The sequence below is a fragment of the Jaculus jaculus genome, chromosome 2 (assembly GCF_020740685.1).
Source record: "Jaculus jaculus isolate mJacJac1 chromosome 2, mJacJac1.mat.Y.cur, whole genome shotgun sequence".
Classification (NCBI taxonomy): Eukaryota; Metazoa; Chordata; class Mammalia; order Rodentia; family Dipodidae; genus Jaculus; species Jaculus jaculus.
In genome coordinates, this window is record NC_059103.1 from 120,832,158 (window position 1) to 120,853,648 (window position 21,491).

At 40.0% G+C, this 21,491-nt stretch overlaps 1 protein-coding gene across 1 annotated transcript in view; it reads right to left on the bottom strand.

Annotated features, from left to right (window-relative positions):
- Mrpl1 (mitochondrial ribosomal protein L1) overlaps positions 1 to 21,491 on the bottom strand; it is a 103,977-nt gene that overhangs the window by 29,590 nt on the left and 52,896 nt on the right. The window contains exon 7 of the mRNA XM_004653474.2: positions 6,105 to 6,211. Within this exon, the coding sequence (XP_004653531.1) occupies positions 6,105 to 6,211 (107 nt within the window). The remainder of the gene's footprint in view (positions 1 to 6,104; positions 6,212 to 21,491) is intronic.

The window sequence follows — 21,491 nt, forward strand, 5'->3', positions numbered from 1 at the left end:
TCTATCTGTCTTTCTCCCTATGTCTGTCACTCTCAAATAAATAAATAAAAAATGAACAACAACAACAAAAAAAAAAAAATTTAATTTTAAAAAATATGTTTATTTGCAAGGACAGAGATTGAGAATGGGCATGTCAGGGCCTCTTGCCACTGTAAACTAACTCCAGATACATGTGCCTCTTTGTATATCTGGCTTCATGTGAGTACTGGGGAACTGAATCTGGGTCTTTAAGTTTTGCAAACAAAGTACCTGACCTGGAAATAACCTGCTGAGTTATCTCCCCAAACCTAAATAAAAATTAAAAGAAATTTTTAATTTTCTTCATTTCATCAATAACTCATTCATTGCTTAATAGTATGCTGTTCGATCTCTAAAACTTTATATATTTTCTATAGTTCCTCTTCTTGTTAGTTTCTTGCTTTATTGCATTATGGTCACTTACTGCAATTTTCCTAAATTTATTGGGGCTTGCCTTGTTCTATTTATGTGATCTATTTTAGAGAAAGTTCCATGACATGCTGAGTACTCTGTAGAGCTTAGACTGAATGTTCTCTAAATGACTGTTATGTCCACTTGATTTATGGTGTCCATTGTCTCTATTTTCTGTTTAGATGACTTGTCTATTGATGACAGTGGTAGACTGACATCACAATTATTCCATTGGGATTTATTTCTGACTTCATAGCAAGTAAATTGTTTTATAAAATTAGGTGTGCCTGTATTTGGTGTGTATATTTTTAGAATTGTAATGTCCCTTTGGCTTATTATTCCCTTGATCAGTATAGAGTGACTTTATGTCTTCTGATTAGTTTTGGTTTAAAGTCTATTTTGTCAGATATTAGAAAAGCCACAACTGGGATGGAGAGATGACTCAGTAGCTAACTGTGCTTCTTTTGCAAGCATGAGGGCCTAAGAGCCCTGAAACTACACGCGTTGGAATCTCTAGAACCCACATAAACAGCTGGGAATAGCCACATACACCTGTAAACCCCATCCTGCAAAAGGGATCAGAAACCAAGGAATCATCCAGGCTCATAAAAAGCAGCAAGCTCTCTTATCAGTAAGAAACTCCGGATCAAACAAGAAGGGCAGAAGAGGGGCTGGAGAGATGGCTTAGCAATTAAGCGCTTGCCTGTGAAGCCTAAGGACCCCGGTTCGAGGCTAGATTCCCCAGGACCCACGTTAGCCAGATGCACAAGGGGGCACACGCATCTGGAGTTCATTTGCTGGAAGTCTTGGTGCATCCTCTCTCTCTCTCTCTCTCTCTCTCTCTCTCTCTCTCTCTCCATCTTTCTCTCTGTGTCTGTTGCTCTCAAATAAATAAATAAAAATTAAAAAAAAAAAGAAGGGCAGAAGAGCACTGGAGCAGGTCACCCATTGTTCTGCTCTGTCCACCTCAGGCAAGGGCATGGGCAGCCGCAAGGGCATATGCTTGTGCTCCTCTTCTTTGTCTTGAAGGCCTGTGTGGTGGTTTGATTCAGGTGTCCCCCATAAACTTAGGTGTTCTGAATGCTAGCTCCCCAGCTGATGAATATTTGGGAATTAATGCCTCCTGGAGGGAGTGTATTGTTGGGGGCGGGCTTAAGGGCTTTATAGCCAGTTTCCCCAGGCCAATGTTTGGCACACCCTCCTGTTGCTGCGGTCCACCTTATGTTGGCCAGGGGGTGATGTCCACCCTCTGCTCATGCCATCGTTTTCCCCTGCCATCATGGAGCTTCCCCTCAAGCCTGTAAGCCAAAATAAATCTCTTTTTCCCAGAAGCTGTTCTTGGTTGGGTGATTTCTACCAGCAATGCGAATCGGACTGCAACAGCCTGATATTCTGTCTTCCACTTGATCCATCCTGTTGGTGAAGCTTACCCTGGGACTTTTTGTTTGACTTAACTATATTTTTCATTTCCAGCTTCATTTCCCTTTGGTTTCTCTTTAGGATTTCTATCTCTTTATTGGATTCCATTTTCATTCTTAGTTTGCTCCCTGATTTCACCTAGCTATTTCCTTGTGTTCTCTTAGAATTCATGAAGGCATAGATGTGTCAACTCTGAATTTATTCAGCATTCCATGCATGTATTAATCCATGCCTTCTCTGAATTCTCAATGCAGATTTATAATCATTCTTTGGGACTGTGTCTATAGCTTCCTATGGATAGCTCCCAGGGTGGGGGGGGGGGTTAGTATATATGTCTTGGGGCAGGCATATTGACTTGATTTCTCACACTAAGAATTTTATCCGTCTAGAGATAGTGCATCACTCAGGTCTTCCTGGCATTTCTGTTCTAAGTGAGTGCTTGGAAGAGTGCTTTTTGTTTTCTTTGTGTTCACTTGTCTTTGCTCTACTTTGTGATACTTGGAAGTTCAATCTTACAGGTACTTGGCACTACTTTCTGGATGAAGTGGTCTCAATTTAGTTACAGCTGTGCTACAACTTACACTTGGCTCACAGCCCAAACAAGTAAATCTCTGGTGGCTCCCACAGTGAGGGTAGGAGGACTGCTGAAGGGAATAGAGAATGTGAATGCCAGAACTTATGCACCACAGTCCTAATCAGGTCCTAATGAGGATGTTGGGTCCTGTGCCCAGTGAAGGGAAGAGAATTTCTAAAAGGAATCCAGCTGCTGGAACTTATGTGCCCCAGGGCCCAATAAGATGTCCTCTTTATTTTCTTTTTAATGGGAGTATGGCATATGTGCTTGTATGAATGTTCATTATGTGTGGGGGGAGGGAGGAGAGACATGCATGTATCTGTGTGTGTGAACTGGCCAGAGGTTGGGTCGTCTTCAGTATCTCTCCACCTTATTCATTTAGACAGGGTCTCTAACTGAATCTAGGGTTCACAGCTTCAGCTAGACTAGCTAGCCAGTATAGGAATTCTCTGTCCCTACCACCCCAGCAGTGGGAATACAGGCATGTGCCAACATACCTGACACTAAACTTGGGTCCTCATGCTTGCATGGTAAGCACTTTATCCACTGAGCTTTCTCTCCAGCCCTGTTTCTGATTTCAATATTCTGCTCACTGCTTCAGATGGGAAAATAAATCCTGCCCCAGTTATCTGCTCTTAGCTAGAAGTATTCTGCTACAGAGCTACTTTTTTCTTTTGTTTTGTTTTTGTTTTTTTAAGGTAGAGTTTCACTTTAGCTCAGGCTGATCTGAAATTTACTATGTAGTCTCAGGGTGACCTTGAATTTATAGTAATCCTCTGTCTCCCAAATGTTGGGATTAAAGGCATGCACCACCATACCTGGCTCCAGATTTACTATTTTATCACCTCACCTACTGTTTCCTAGCTTAGGAAGTAGAAAATAAGGAAAAAAATAGAATGCAAACTGACACAGTTCTTTCTAAGCTGGAGGCAGAATGTGAACCACAACTGTAAGAGTCTAAAATCCATTCCATCAATACCCTACTGTAGTATGACACCTAAGTAGTATTCAAGCAAATTTTCTCCCCAGATGATCCACAGTCTAATCTCAACCCATATTTTAATCATTATGGTAGCTCTTGAAAGAATGAATAAAATGTGATGGTTTCTGGGCTAGAGATATTGCTCAGCTGTTAAGGCACTTGCCTGCAAAACCTAAGGCCTCATGTTCAACTCTCCAGATGCCATGTAAGCCAGATGCACAAAGTTACACAAGCACACAAGGATGCACATGTGCACACGGGGACACATGTGTCTGGTATTTGACTGCAGTGGGTGGAAACCCTGGCAGGACAATTCTCTCGCTCTCTCGCATAAGAAAGGGTGAGGGGCAATCTTTTGGGCTTGCCTCAAACAAAAAGTGGACTGGAGGGATGGCTCAGTGGTTAAGGCATTTGCCTGCAAAGCCAAAGGACCCAGGTTCAATTCCCCAGGACCCATGTTAGCCAGATGCACAAGGTGGCACATGTGTCTGGAATTTGTTTGCAGTAGCTGGAGACCCTGGCGTGCCCATTCTCTCTCCTCTCTCTCTTCCTCTTTATGTCAAGTAAATAAATAAAAATAAAAAGTGAGAAGCCGGGTATGATGGCGCGTGAGTTTAATCCCAGCACTTCAGAGGCAGAGGTAGGAGGATCACTGTAAGTTCAAGGCTACCCTGTGACTAGTCAATTCCAGGTCAGCCTGAGCTACAGTGAGACCCTACCTCAAAAAAACAAAAACAAACAAACAAAAAAAGTGATGTTTTCTTATACTTTAGACCTATATAAACTATTCACTATTGAAGTATGGCATATAAAATAGGAGTAGTAATCCAGCTAGGAAGTCTTATAAGGACATTTAATAGCCCCAAAAGACCAAACAATACAATAACCCTAACAGATACTATTATTTAAAATATTTATCTAATCTCCAAAAAACACATTGTGAAATATGTATTACTATATACATGTGTGGTGGTTTGAATAGAATAGATGGCCCCCAATATATTCAGTTGTTTGTTTGTAGTTTGCATCTGCAGCCACCTGGCTGGAGGCAGTGTTACTGGGTGGATCTTAAAGTGTGGTGGTGGGTTTCAGATTTCAATCTAAAGATATGCAAAGTGTGTCTAGTTGGAGTTCCTTAGGTATGGCTTTTGGCTTGTACTTCTCTCTCTCTGCCTGGTCCTGTGAAGGCAGGCGAGCTTCTTCTGCCATTTATGGAACTTCCCCTGGATCTGTAGGTTTGGATAAATATCCCTTCCTCCATAACTGTGCCTGGTCTGTAAGTTCACCTCAGTGAACCTGAAGCTGTCTGCTACAACATGCTACATATGAACATGGTTGAAACAGATCATCAAAAAACTTGCTTATAGCATGGCATTTCTTAAGAAGCAGGACAAGTTTCAAATTCAAGTCTATAGCTCCAGATTAGCCCCTGTAATTGTGCATTTTTATTTTGTTTCTCTTTCAGTCCATAAGAAACAAAAAGATTGCTGAAGACCCGTGGGAACAGGAGAACTTCAACATCAGATTCTAACAAAAGATTGTACCAAGTAAACTGGAGCACAGAATTTAAGATAATGAGGCAAGCAGACCTTCCCCAATCTCTGTCTTTACTAACCCTATTTTGCTTCCTTTTTAAAGACAGTTTTCTCATCATAAAAGTAGGAAAGTTCTTTGTATATATTTGTGATTATCTCCAGTGGACGTGGCTTGGTTTGCCTGGACTTCCCGTTACTAGTTCAGATGTAAAATTCCTCCAAAAGTAAAACTGAAGAAAGAGAAAGAATACCAGCTATTCATAATATTACAATTTTATGGACAGCATGCAGAACCTGGATTCTTGAGACTGCTGAAAGGTTGAAATACCTTCCTATTTTCCTCATTTTCACTATGGAACTTGGGAAAGATTTCAATATCTCTGTGTTTCTATGCTTCCATCTATAAAAAGGTTATTGATAGCTTTATCTCTCATGAGTTTAAGGACTGAAAGTTTCAACACACACACACAAAAAAAAAATGTTTAGTACCACGCCCTAGGAAGGCACTGTGTAAAATTGGTGCCAATATTGTAACTATTCCTAAAGCTATAAACAGAGATAAAAATTAAATGTTAAATAGCACTTTGGAGATTCTTTACAGAACATTTGCAAAGAACAATATCACTTATAACTTGAATGTTTCTAATATATGTTTAAAATAGTTTTGTAATTCTGCTATACATTTATTAGTATCCTAAAAGTGACACTGGAATCTGACATTTATCATCTTCTGTAAGTATGCACACAATTTGTAAAGCCTAAAAATAAGTATACACAATTCACTGAAATAAAGCAAATTAATCCCTGAGGTAGTATTGAATATCTACTATATGCTCAGCAATGTGCAGTGTACTTTTTTAGGATATATAAGATATAAGTCCTAGAACTTGAAATAGGTTTAAATATTGGATAACAAAAATTACAACCTTAGAATAGATTGCCAAAACAAAATATAAGTAAAACACTCTCAGTGAGCAGCACATAATTCTGGAAGAAGAAATTCGTGAGTATTATTAACATTTGTTAAGTACAATTTACAGAATAAGACTATTCTCTGTGTACATTTAGTGTCATTCCTAGTATTAGTTTCAAAGAAAGTATATTAATTTTTATTAATTATTTGAACAAAAAAAAGGATTATTTGATAATTTCCACTGTAACTTACTGTTGCTATTTTGGTACTCAGAAAATTCTTCTTTTCTTCATCTACGACAATTTCCTGTCCAGTTTTAAATAATTCAAGCATCTGGGGGATATCACGACCAATGGAATCTGGTTAGAAAAATAAAAAATCCTGAATTATTACTTTATCTAAACAAGTAGTAAAAAATACTGAATGAGTTAAACACATATCCCATGTGAAGATATTCCAAGTGGGCTGTGGCAGAAAGAACTTAAGGTGGCCTAAAGGGCCTCATTTCTAGAATTTATACTCTTGACTGACCTCTCACTGGGTACTGATGAGGTAGGTTTGCAACTTGCCTTCTAACCAAGACAGAGAATAATAATGTTTAAAAGATCACATTACATAAAACTGCAATGCCTGCCTTGGCAGAAACTCATTTTCTTATTGGCTTTTTAGAAACAATGTTTTGTGCTGACACATAGAAAGGACTATATAGCAAAGAGCTGAGAGCAATTTCAGGCTGACGGCCAGGACAAAACAGAAACCCTCAGTCCTGCAGCCTGAAAGGCTGTTTGGCCAATAACCATGTGAGTCTGGAAGTGGAAAACTGGTCAAGGCCAGGTGAGACCACAGCCCTAGCAGATACCTTGACTGAAGCTTGGTGAGATCCTAGCGTCTTACAGACATTCCTGACACACAGTGATGGTAAGATAATAACTGCCCTGCTTTAATCTTCTAAGTTTGTGATAACACTGTTATACCATTAGAGACAGAGGATGTACAATTACTGAAAAGTACTGCTTCCAGTATAAGATTCTGATGCAATTAGTAATACTAAACAGTATGACACCATGTAACAAACAGTAAGATGCTAACTGTATATAAATGAGACATCTGCTTAAGCTATTCATTTCTCTATTTAAATTTCTTTACTTGGATTCATTTTTCAAAGTTTGTTGCAATCAGGTTCGCATTGGCAGAAATCACCTAACCAAGAGCAGGTTGGAGGGGGGAGGTTTATTGTGGCTTACAGACTCGAGAGGAAGCTCCATAATGGCAGGGGAAAATGATGGCATGAGCAGAGAGGGTGGACATCACCACTGGCCAACATAAGGTGGACAACAGCAATAGGAGAGTGTGCCAAACACTGGCATTGGGAAACTGGCTATAATACCCATAATCCCGCCCCCAATAATACATCACCTCCAGGAGGCTTTAATTTCCAACTGCCATCAGCTAGGGAACCTAGCATTCAGAACACCCAAGTTTATGGAAGACACCTGAATCAAATCACCACAAAGTTGTATTTTTGGAGGAAGTGTCATCCATTTAGTGAGAATTATTTTTTTTTAATTTTTTATTTATTTATTTGAGAGCGACAGACACAGAGAGAAGGACAGAGAGAGGGAGAGAGAGAGAATGGACGCGCCAGGGCTTCCAGCCTCTGCAAACGAACTCCAGACGCGTGCGCCCCCTTGTGCATCTGGCTAACGTGGGACCTGGGAAACCGAGCCTCGAACCGGGGTCCTTAGGCTTCACAGGCAAGCGCTTAACCGCTAAGCCATCTCTCCAGCCCTATTTAGTGAGAATTATTTAATGACACCTGCAGATGCCAACAACACTGCTTTACTTCATGACAGATAAACTCTTTCTGCTTCTAACAAAGCCCATCTCTTTCATTTCTGTGTTGTACTCTACTTCTACTTACCTATAGAGACAATGTTTCTCCCTTTTTTTTCCATTACCTATTTTCCCCTAATAATCGTTAAAAAAAAAAGTTATACTTTTTTATTCCCTCTCCCCTGTTTCTGTTTTCCTGGGGTCCTCCTCTGTGGGTTATGGAATTTACTGTGGCTTCGTGAAGACTTCAAACAGCCCTACTGTGAAAGTGGGGGAAACATGCCTCATTCCCTGGATAATCTTGAGCTTACAAACTTGCTATAAAATTTCCCATCTCAAAATGAAATAAACAAGTCTAACTGCATTGACTTCCAGTAACCATCTAATAATCCTCTAAAGTATATGAAGTTTTAAAATAAAATCTTTTTTCTGTCTCTTCCTCTTTCCTTCCATTTTCTTTTATACCTGCTTTAATCAGGTTGTCCTTCCCATTATTCTGCTGACAATAATCTTGTCAAGGCTGCCAACAATCTGCACACTGGCAACCAGTACTCCTTTCTCAGGATTTATGTTTTAATCTAGCGACAGCAGTTTACCGCCCCACTCTTTCTCTCCCCCCACCCACAGTTTCTTAACTTACCCTCTGAAACGCATTCTCACGAGCTACTCTAATACATTCCTGTTGCCAGAGACACCTTCATTTAGCTGACTTCCAAAGTTTTTAACACTGCAGGGTTCAATTATCTGACCTTTCTTACATTCTTGCACAATTCCCTAAGTCTCTAGACTAATGGTTTTAAATAATAACCATTCCTAATTATCAAACCTAGATCCCTAGCCACAACATCTCATGATTTCCAACCAACTACTTGATCTCTTCATCTACATGCAGACAGGACATTAGTAAAGTACAAAAACTGACTTCATAGTTTCAGATCTAATAGAGTGATAATCTGAGGTGGTAAAGTAGGACAGAACAGGATTTAAGAAGAAAATAACTACTTCCATCATATCCCATCAATTTTGATATATAATGTTTTCATTACTCAGTTCAAGATATTCTCTAATTTCTTTTTTGAACTATGAGCCATTTATTAATTTTAACATATATAAAGACTGCCCATGGTCACCAATTTCTTCTTGTTGATGTGTTTATTTATATTAATTTCTTTTTTTGGTTTATCAAGGTAGGGTCTCACTCTAGCCCAGGCTGACCTGGAATTCACTTTGTAGCCTCAGGGTGGCCTTAAACTCACGACAATCCTCCTACCTCTGCCTCCTGAGTGCTGGGATTAAATGTGTGCACCACCACGACTAGCTTGGTATTGTTTATTTAAAACAAGGTCTCACTGTAGTCCCAGCTGGCCTTGAACTTTCAGTACCACTCCTGTCTTTCAGCCTATTGAGTGCAGGATTACAGGCATGAGCCTAACTATGTTCACCAATTTCTAACTTAACAAAACTATGATCAGAAAACATACTACTTTTTTAAAAAATGATTTATTTATTTATTTGAGAGCGACAGACACAGAGAGAAAGGCAGATAGAGAGAGAGAGAGAATGGGCGCGCCAGGGCTTCCAGCCTCTGCAAACGAGCTCCAGACGTGTGTGCCCCCTTGTGCATCTGGCTAACGTGGGACCTGGGGAACTGAGCCTCGAACCGGGGTCCTTAGGCTTCACAGGCAAGCGCTTAACCGCTAAGCCATCTCTCCAGCCCAGAAAACATACTATTTAAGTCCAAATGGATTAAAGACCTTAACATCAGACCTGAAACTCTGAAACTGCTAGAGGAAAAAGAAGGGGAAACCCTTCAATATATTGGTCTTGGCAAAGACTTTCTGAATACAACCCCAATTGCTCAGGCAATAAAACCACAGATTAATCACTGGGAACTCATGAAATTACAAAGATTTTGCACTGCAAAGGACACAGTGAAAAAAGCAAAGAGGCAACCTACAGAATGGGAAAAAATCTTCACCAGCTATATATCTGATAGAGGATTAATATCTAGGATATACAAAGAACTCAAAAAGTTAAATAATAAGGAAGCAAACAAGCCAACCAAAAAATGGGCTATGGAGCTAAATACAGCATTCTCAAAGTAAGAAATACAAATGGCATGTAAGCATCTAAAAAAGTGTTCTACTTCACTAGTCATCAGGGAAATGCAGATTAAAACTACATTGAGAGTCCATCTCACTCCTGTCAGATTGACTACCATCATGAAAACAAATGATCATAAATGTTGACGGGGATGTGGAAAAATAGGAACTCTTCTAACACTGCTGGTGGGAATGCAATCTAGTCCAGCCATTGTGGAAATCAGTGTGGAGGTTCCTAAAACAGCTAAAGATTGATCTACCATATGACCCAGCTATAGCACTCCTAGGCATATATCCTAAGGACTTGTGGTGGTTTGATTCAGGTGTCCCCCATAAACTTAGGTGTTCTGAATGCTAGGTTCCCAGCTGATGGATATTTGGGAATTAATGCCTCCTGGAGGGAGTGTATTGTTGGGGGCGGGCTTATGGGCTTTATAGCCAGTTTCCCCATGCCAGTGTTTGGCACACCCTCCTGTTGCTGTGTTCCACCTTATGTTGGCCAGGGGGTGATGTCCACCCTCTGCTCATGCCATCGTTTTCCCCTGCCATCGTGAAGCTTCCCCTCGAGTCTGTAAGCCAAATAAACCTCTTTTTCCCAGAAGCTGCTCTTGGTTAGGTGATTTCTACCAGCAATGTGAACCAGACTGCAACAGTAAATTGGTACCGAGGAGTGGGATTGCTGCTAGACACCTAACTGTGTGGCTTTGGCCTTTTGGAGCTGATTTTCAAGAGGAATGTGGGAGGATTTGAAACCTTGGCCTAAGAGATGCCTTGCAGTTCTGTAAGTACAGCTTGATAGACTATTCTGGTCTGAGCTGCAAGACCTGAATGCAGTAAGAACTATGGACTGTGAGGTTTGGCTTATGAGGGTGAGAAAGAGTTTTGCTTGGACTGGGCTAGCAGTTTGTATGAGAAGCTTGCTCTTATGCCCGTGTCCTGAGAAGTTGTGCAGGGTTGCTTTACGTAGAAATGAACTGGTGTGTGCAGAGGGATATGGCACAGAAAGAAAAATCTTTGGGTGAACTGTTGCCCATTCAGCTGCAACTGAGAGATTACAACCTTTGAGACTGGGCTAGCTAAACTGTGCTGGGGCAACAGAAAGAATGTCGACTCTTTTGAAGGGGCCTTAGTGCTCAAGGAGTATCCTGTTCTTCAAAGTCTGCTTTATTCCCCCCTGGATTAACAAATTGGCACCCTACCTAGTATCCTGGAGTATAAGAAATGCTGGAAAGAGGGTCATTGAGTTTGCAACACGGTCTTGTGTTTTGGAAATGGCCATGGACAGTGTGAAGCGGGTTTGTTGGTTGCTTGCATAGAGACCCCATGGGGCCATGAGGATGAACCGTGGCTTGCAGTGGAGACCCAGTGGAGATGCCGGGACCATGAGATGGCTGCCGAGGAGCTGCCGGCCCCAATGAAGTTTTCCAGGACTATGAGTAGCCTAGCTGGAGGGGCGGAATTGGAATGCCAGAGACTTGTTGCTGGTTAGAATTATCAGACTTGAAGATTTGTCACTGGTTTGAGTTGCTGGACTTGAAGCTACAGAGTTTGATGTTTGCCCTGATTGTTTTAAATCTTGTATTGGTTGAATGTTTCTTTGCTATGCCCAATGCCATCTTTTGCAGTGTGAATATTTATTCTGTGCCATTATGGGTTTTTTGAGGTTATATTTTGGTATTATGGCTCAGTTAAAAGATCTTGAATTATGGGGATATATGAACATCATTGAGATTGATAAAAATTATGGGGACTTTTAAAGTCAGACTGAAAGCATTGTATTTTACATCATGTATGGATATCAGTTTATGGGGCCAGGGGCGGAATGTGGTGGTTTGATTCAGGTGTCCCCCATAAACTTAGGTGTTCTGAATGCTAGGTTCCCAGCTGATGGATATTTGGGAATTAATGCCTCCTGGAGGGAGTGTATTGTTGGGGGCGGGCTTGTGGGCTTTATAGCCAGTTTCCCCATGCCAGTGTTTGGCACACCCTCCTGTTGCTGTGTTCCACCTTATGTTGGCCAGGGGGTGATGTCCACCCTCTGCTCATGCCATCGTTTTCCCCTGCCATCGTGAAGCTTCCCCTCGAGCCTGTAAGCCAAATAAACCTCTTTTTCCCAGAAGCTGCTCTTGGTTAGGTGATTTCTACCAGCAATGTGAACCAGACTGCAACAGGACTCATCTCATTTCCTTAGAAGTACATGCTCAACCATGTTTATTGCTGCTCAATTTATAACAGCTGGGAAATGGAACCAGCCTAGATGTCCCTCAACTGATGAGTGGATAATGAAGATGTGGCATATTTATACAATGGAGTTCTACTCAGCGGTAAAGAAAAATGAAGCTATGAAATTTGCAGAAAAATGGATGGATCTGGAAAGGATTATACAAAGTGAGGTAACCCAGGCCCAGAAAGCCAAGCGCCACATGTTCTCCCTCATATGTGGATCCTAGCTACAAATGATTGGGCTTCTACGTGAGAAGGAAAATACTTAGTAGCAGAGGCCAGTAAGTTAAAAAGATATAAAGGGAAGAGAAAGGAAGGGAGGAGGGTACTTAATCGGTTGGTATTGTATATATGTAAGTACAATAATTGACATGGGGAGGTAATGTGATAGAGAATAGAATTTCAAAGGGGAAAGTGCAGGAGGGAGGGTATTACCATGGGATATTTTTTATAATCATGGAAAGTGTTAATAAAAATTGTGAAAAGAAAAAAAATTAAATAAATAAATTTAAAAAAAAACATACTGTTGTAGGATTTCAGTTCTTTCAAATTAATAAACCTGTGACTTAATAAAGATTTGTTTTGACTTCCAGGTAAGATAGTGACAAACTAGCCACACCAAAGCAGCCTAGGAAGGGAAACAAACAGAAACACAGCAAAATACACTCTTCTACTAAAAAAAATCAAGATGTATAAGTTATTATCAAATACAGCAGAGACGCAGGAGAGACCAAAATCTTCTAGAAAGGAGGAAACCAGCCAGAATCCTGCCAAGGCGCAGCAGCACAGAACCACGAGCCTGTCTGGCAGGCGGTAGAGAGCAGCAGGAGCAGAAACAAGGTGAGGGGATTTTCCACTCACATCAGCCTGCTCGAAAAGGTAAGAAACCTGAAAGGGAAGATATCAGAGATCAGCTGAGCAGCTGCCAAAGGAGATACAAACGGGACTGCCTGAGCAGCTCTGATACAACTCCAGGCACCCTGCAACGTCTCCCATTCCACAATAATCAGGGCTGTGAATGTCTGGAGAACTGATTCATCCCTGGCCACCTGGCACAGAGAAGGATCCAAAGTGGGTGCTCAGCATTGGTGAGATTGGAAGCCATCCAAAAGGTAACTTATATGAAGCCTACTTATACAAAGCCAGATACATAGGCCTGCACTGGAAGTGTTAATCTCTCTTTCCATGTCAGGAAAGGTTATGCATTACATTTGAAAAATATATTCTTGGTTGGATTTACTCTTCTCAAATAGGCTGTATTTTGGTGTTAACTATTGTTGCCTTCGATGTTTCCTGATTGTTAGAGCCTTTCTCTTTTCTTAAGTCACTATTAGGGGCAAATACTGACTGGCCCCAGGCTGACTTGGAAGCAGTTTCAGACTAGAAATCTCAACCTGCCAGTTGACAGGATTAAAGGTGTGTGGCAACACATGCCCTTGGGAATCTTGGCTTTATCAGATTATCTGGTGAGCTTAATCCCCGTGCTTGTATAAATACTCTGTGCTGGTTTTTATAGGATATTTATATTGCTTAGTTGGATTTTAGAATTTGCCAATAACTTGCTTCAGTCTACTACAACACCTGAATAACAGACAAACTCAACACCTACGGTTACTTCTGCTGTATCTCTTGGAAAATAAAAGCTACTCCCGACACCTTAAATTCCTACTCTGAAGATAAATAAAGTCGGATTGATACAGCTAAGAACACAGCAGATAATTACAAAACCAAGCATCAAATTAAATCAAGATGCAAAATTCCCTACATTATAATACAAGAAACAGAAAATCAAGACTGTACAACCCCACCAAAAATTATAAATCTATCAGAAATGACCTCCAGTGAAACTTTTATATGGAATTCCTAACAAAGATTAAAAAAAAATAATGGCTATCTCTATACTCAAAGGAATCAAAGAAAAAAACTAACTCCTAAAAGAATCCCAAGAGAACACAGGAAACCAATGTAATGAAATAAGTAGGTCAAGCAAAATATGAATAAGGAAATAGAAATAACAAACAAATATTAATCAGAAATACCAGAAATGAAAAACAGAGTAAGCCAATTAGAAAACTCTGTAGAATGCCTCACCAGTAAAAGGATCAAGGAGAGGATAGAATATCTAAACTAGAAGACCAGGTGGCAGATCTAATACAGTCCAACAAAGAGAAAGACAAATTGATAGGAAGGCACGAATGGGAATTTCAAGACATTTAGGACACTATGAAGAGATCACACATAAGAATTCAGGGCATAGTAGAAGGAGAAGAAATTCACTGCAAAGGCATAACAGGTATTTTCAACAAAATCATAGAACAAAACTTTGCCCACATGGGGATGCCAATACAGAACAGAAAGCCTATAGAACACCAAACCGAAAAAATCAGAAAAGAACCTCACACTACCATATTATAATTAAACTACAAAGCATACAAAGCAAAGAGGAAAATATGCTGAAAGCAGTTAGAAAAATCAAGTCACACACAAAGGCAAGCCCATCAGGATAACAGCAGATTATTCAACACAAACTTTAAAACCCAGAAGGGTTTGAAACTATGTATTCCAAGTTCTGAAAGATAACAACTGTCAACCAAGATTACTTTATCCTGCAAAGCTGCAAAAAAGCAGAGAAATAAGAACATTCCACAAACAAACGCAGGCTAAAGGAATATTTGAAGACAAAACCAGCACTACAGAAAATACTTGAAAGGATCTTCCATGCTGAAGAGAAAAAAAAGCACACACATAAGGAACCTGGAAAAAGCAAAACATACTCAAATGCAAGTCAATACAAGAGAGCAAAAGTAAAACCAGAGAAACCACAAAACAGAAAAATGGTAAAAATAAATACACACATTTCAATAATAACTCTAAATATCAATGGCCTCAATGCCCACAACCAAAAGACACAGTTTGCAGACTGGGTTAGAAAGCAGGATTTTTCAATTTGTTGACTCCAAAAAACTCACCTTTCCACAAAAAAAAATGGACACTATCTTAGGGTAAAAGGTTGGAAGACAGTGTTTAAAGCATATGGGCCTAGAAAACAAGCAAGTGTCACTAGCCTAATATCTGACAAGGTAGACTTCAGAGCAACATTACTTAGGAAAGATAAGGAAGGTCACTTTATATTGACTAAAGGAACACTCCAATAGGAGAACATTACAATCCTAAACATAAATGCACCTAACATGGGGGCTCTTAATTTCATCATACAAACACTATTAGAACTAAAGGAACAGATAACACCAAACACAGTTATAGTGGGTGACTTCAACACCCCACTCTGATCAATAGCAGGTCATCCTGGCAAAAAATAAACAGAGACACCTGGATTAAATGAGACCATAAAACAAATGGACTTAACAAGTATCTACAGAACATTTCACCCAAATGCTACAGAATACACATACTTTACAGCAGCACATAGAACATTCTCTAAAATCAACCATATATTAGGACAAAAAGCAAATCTTAACAAATACAGGAAAACTGAAATAATTCCTTGCAAGGAATTAAAAACTACAAATCAATAGCAAGAAAAGCTATATAGTATATACAAAATCATGGAAACTAAACAATACACTACTAAATGACGAATGGGTCAATGATAAAATCAAGAAGGATATAAATAATTCATAGAATCAAACGATAATGAAAACACAACACACCAAAACCTTTGGGACACAATGAAGGCAGTCCTATGAGGGAAATTTATAGTTTTAAATACCTATATTAAGAAATTAGAAAGGTCGCAAGTAAATAACTTAATGCTTCATGTTAAGGCCTTAGAAAAAGAAGAACAAGGCAAACCAAAATCAAGAGATGGGAAGAAATAATAAAGATTAGGGTAGAAATTGATGAAATAGAAACCAAAAATAATAATTATTATTATTATCCAAAGAATCCATGAAACAAAGAGTGGTTCTTTGAAAGAATAAACAAGATTGACAAACCCTTAGCAAATCTAACCAAGAGAAAGCGAGAAGAGAAACAAATTAATAAAATTAGAGATGAAAAAGGTACCATCACAAAAGATACCAGAGAAATTCAAGAATGCATAGGGATATCTTGTAAGAACATATACTCTACTAGGTTTGAAAATCTGAAAGAAATGGGTGGTTTATTGGATTTAATGACCTGCCTAAATTAAATCAAGATGAGATCACCTAAATAAACCTATAACAAGTATGGTGATCCACACAGTTATCAAAAATCCCCCAACTAAGGGCATGTGAATGCCCAATAGGTTGGTCCAGCACTCCATCACTCCAGCCAGACTAAGCCATTGAGCCACTTGGCCAGATCTGGTTTGTTTTGGATTAGATCAATTTCCTGCAAAAAAAAAAAAAAAGTTTGTTTTCTAGTGACTTAAAGGCCAAGGAGCAAGTCCCACTCTTTTTACCTTGAATGCTAAACCCACGATCCTTCATCCTGCTTCCTTGGAGTGCGTGTAATTCAGGCTTCCAAGGAAAGCGGTGGCAGCTGCTTCTAAGAAACCACAGCTCACCTCATTGGGACTTTCTTGTTTTTAATTTTTAACTAAAAAAAAAAAATTGAGGAACTGAGAGAACACTTAGTGGTTAAGCCCTTGCCTGTGAAGCCTAAGGACCCCAGTTTGAGGCTCAATTCCCCAGGACCCACATTAGCCAAATGCACAAGGGGGTGCACACGTCTGGAGTTCATTTGTAGTGGCTGGAGGCTCTGGCATGCCCATTCTCTCTCTCTGTCTCTGTCTCTCTCTGTCACTCTCAAATAAATAATAAACAAAATTAAAAAAAAAAAAACTTGAGAGAGAAAAGGGTACCCAGAGAATGGGCATGCTAGGGCCTCCAGCCAATGCAATCAAACTCCATATATATCTGCTACCTTGTGCATCTGGCTTACCATGGGTACTGGGGAATTGAACCTGAGTCCTTTGGCTCTGCAAGCAAATGCCTTAACTGCTAAGCCATCTCTCCAACCACCACCCCCCCCCCCTTTTTTTTGAGGTAGGGTTTCACTGTAGCCCAGGCTGACCTGGAATTCACTCTGTACTCTCAGGGTGGCCTTGAACTTCCTCCTACCTCTGCCTCCCAAGTGCTGGGATTAAAGATATGCACCGCCACACCCGGCTTTCTAACCCTGTTTTTTGATTTTTTTTTTCCATTCATTGTGATTTTTTAAAATTCATAGTATCTAAAAATATCCTAGTTATTCTCCCATTTGTAAATTTGAAGAATAGTTCTAGTTATTTCTCCTGTAATTCTTTCCTCAACCACCAACAGAGGGTGAAAATTTGGCTGGCTGGGGTGAGGACAGGTGGGTGGGATGGACAGATACCAACAATTTCAGAAAGGTAGCCTGAACACCTGGAGACTGACTATAGGTTAGCATCTAGAAATTAACTTTTACTATTTTACTATTAGTTAGAAATTAACTTTTACTATTTAAAACTCAATACACCCACTGTCCGACAGCAATGAGAGATGACATCATAGTAGATCTTAAGATTCTCCAAGGTTAGTCACAGAATATTATGAACAACTTCATACTAATAAGTTAAAAACTTAGATGGACACATGGCTGGAAAATTACTCAAGAAACAGATAATCAGACTAGCCCTTTACCTACTGTAGCCATAGCTCAGAAATGCAGGAATTGTCCTCGTTTTAGAGATAAGGAAACTGAGGCTTAGAGAGGTAGACCTATTCCTCAAGGTCATGTCACTAAGAATATAGCAATCAGGACTCAAGCCTGGTTTCTCTGGCTGTTACTCCATGGTCCTTCCTAACATACCACATTGCCTCTAAAGATTGCAGCTCCTCCTTTTGGGGAAATTGTTTCTGCCCAAACCACACCTCTGACCCCCTCCTCCCCTTTTTAAGCACTGTGTGATATGTCAGGATTAAGTCCGTTAGTTGTCTTTGCAATCCATGTTCTTGTTAGGGGAAGAGAATTCCCTGCTACCAGCTTGCACTCAGACCAACTTGGGAATAAAGAAAAGCTTAGGGCTGGAGAGATGGCTTAGCGGTTAAGCGCTTGCCTGTGAAGCCTAAGGACCCCGGTTCGAGGCTCAGTTCCCCAGGTCCCACGTTAGCCAGATGCACAAGGGGGCGCACGCGTCTGGAGTTCGTTTGCAGAGGCTGGAAGCCCTGGCGCGCCCACTCTCTCTCTCTCCCTCTATCTGTCTTTCTCTCTGTGTCTGTCACTCTCAAATAAATAAATTAATTAAAAAAAAAAAGCTTAAATGCTGTTGCTGATGTACAATTAAGAAATGTGGGGCTGGAGAGATGGCTTAGCGGTTAAGCGCTTGCCTGTGAAGCCTAAGGACCCTGGTTCGAGGCTCAGTTCCCCAGGTCCCACGTTAGCCAGATGCACAAGGGGGCGCAGGCGTCTGAAGTTTGTTTGCAGTGGCTGGAAGCCCTGGCGCGCCCATTCTCTCTCTCTCCCTCTATCTGTCTTTCTCTCTATGTCTGTCGCTCTCAAATAAATAAATAAAAAATGAACAAAAACAAATTTAAAAAAAAAAAAAGAAATGTGAAATTTGTAGCTTTACCTTTTTTTTGTAACAAAAACTAATAACTGGCTTAAAGTGCTGACTTGAAATGCTGTTTTGTAAGGTTTGGATGTGAATACTCAGCTGAGGTCAGCAGTTTGTATATGTAGAAGACAGCTTCTTCCACTGCCATTTGTTTTTAATTTGAGATACTTTCGGTGTGCTTTTATGTTAGACTTGTTTGTGTTCTTCTCTTCTTCCTATACCTTGTCACCTTTGTTTCAAATAAACTATTCTTTGCATCAAAAAAAAAAAAAAATCTCCCAACTAAAAAAAGCCCAGGCACAGATGAATTCCCTGGTGAATTTTACCAGACCTTCATTGAAGAACTAACACCAACGCTCCTCAAACTTTCCCATAAAATAGAATAGGAAGGAATCCTACCAAACTCATTCTACAAAGCCAGTGTCAGCCTGATACCAAAACCAGACAAAGATAGAACAAAAAAAGAAAATTACAGACCTCTGCCTCATGAACATGGAAGTAAAAATTCTCAACAAAATACTGGCAAACAGAACACAAGAATGTATCAGAAAGATCATTCACCCTGACCAAGTAGGCTTTATCCAAGAGATGCAGAGATGGTTGAAAGTATGCAAATCGATAAATACAATACACCATATAAATGGACTGAAGGACAAAAATCACATGATCATAGCAATAAATGCAGAAAAGGTATTTGACAAAATCCAACATCCCTTCAGGATAGAAGTCCTACAGAAGGAAGATATCTCAACATAATAAAGGCTATTTGTGACAAAGCTATAGACAACATAACACTAAATGGAGAAAAACGTGTAGCTTTTCTACTAAAATCAGGAACAAGACAAGGGTGTCCACTGTCCCCACTTGTATTTAATATAGTACTGGAAGTCCTAGCCATAGCAATAAGGCAAGAGACACACACAAAAGGGATACAAATTGGAAAGTAAGAGGTCCAATTTCATTATTTGCAGATGACATAAGGGACCCTAAAGATTCTACCAGCAAACTTTTAGTGCTGATAAACACTTACAGCAATGTAGCAGGATGAAAAATAAACACATAGAAATCAGTAGATTTCGAATATGCTAAAAACAAACACATAGGGAATGAAATCTAAGACTCACTGCCATTCACAATTTCATCAGAAAAAAATTAAAGTACCTTGGAATAAATCTAACCATGGAAGTGAAGGATCACTACAATGAAAACTTTAAAACACTCCTGATAGAAATTAGAGAAGACACTAGGAAATGGTAAGACATCCCTTGTTTTTGGATTGGAAGAATCAATATTGTGAAAATGATAATCATACCAAGAGCAATCTACCCTTTTAATGTAATCCCCATCAAAATTCCAATGGCATTCTTCATGGAAATAAGAAAAAAATCCAAAAATTCATTTGGAAGCACAAAAAAAAACCCTCGAATACCTAAAACAATCTTGAGCAACAAAAATAAGGCTGGTGGTATCACCATACCTGATTTTTACTTTTATTACAGAGCCATAGTAACAAAACCAGCATGGTATTAGAACAAAAACATTATCAAGCTCCCACCAATTGAGGGCAACAAGAGGGCCTACACCTTTAAAATCTCTTTAAAATAATAATGGTTATCCCATTTATCTAGTGCTAACTTCACTCTCCTTTGGAAAATATGCTTCTCTTTTTCAGATGGACTCAGATCCTGAGGAGAATCAGCCCACTGCACCTCACCAGGGCCCCAGTTGAAACCATAGAGTAATTGGGGAAATGAGCAAGAGTGCTGCTTTGTTGGTGAACCTGGTGGTACAAGGGTGAAGGAGATAGACACAGAGAGCACTCAACTCCTACCAAGCCAGATATCCAGAGACACAGAGGCTCCCAAGACCTCATCACTCAAATAGACCTAAAATGAAACCAACATGGCTCAGGGAAATTCACAGAAGGAGGACAGAAGGATTGTTAGAATGACTAGCTCGGACATCGTACACAGAGACACTGTCTCCTCCCCATAACCGATGGGTAACTCCACAATACATGGCCCATATTCCCCAACAAGGAGAGTCCCTTCAGAGGGGGGAGGACAGGGAGGAGGCTAACGATGGCATCAATATGGCTATGTATATACTGTGTATGTAATAAAAAAATCAATAAAAAATGGGCTATGGAACTAAATAGAGAGGTCTCAAAAAAAAAAATACAGGTGGTATATAAACATCTAAAAAAAAGTTCTACATCCCTAGCCATCAGGGAAATGCAGATTAGAACTACATTGAAATTCTAGCTCACTCCTATCAGAATGGCTACCTTCATGAAAACAAGGAACAATAAATGCTGATAAGGTTGGGGTTGGGGGAGAGGAACCCATCTACACTGTTGGTGGAAATGCAATCTGGTCTAGCCATTGTGGAAATCAGTGTGGAGGTTCCTGAGAGAGCTAAAAATAGATTTACCATATGACCCACCTATACCACTCCTAAGCATACATCCTAAGGACTCATCTCACTACCTTAGAGATACTTGCTCAACCATTTTTATTGCCACTTTATTCACCATAGCTAGTGTGGTGGCTTGATTCAGGTGTCCCCCATAAACTTAGCTGTTCTGAATGCTAGGATCCCAGCTGATGGAGTTTTGGGAATTAACACCTCCTGGAGGTAGTATATTGTTGGGGGAGGTTTTATGGGTGTTATAGCCACTGTCCCTTGCCAGTGTTTGACACACTCTCCTGTTGCTATTGTCCATCTGATATTGGCCAGGGGGTGTTGTCTACCCTCTGCTCATGCCATTGTTTTCCCTGCCATCATGGGGCTTCCCCCACAAGCCTATAAGCCAAAATAAACCCCTTTTTTCCCCACAAGCTGCTCTTGGTTGGGTGATTTCTACCAGCAATGTGAACCTGACTGCAACAGCTAGGAAATGAAACAAGCCTATATGTCCCTCAACTGATGAGTGGATAATGAAGATGTGGCACACTT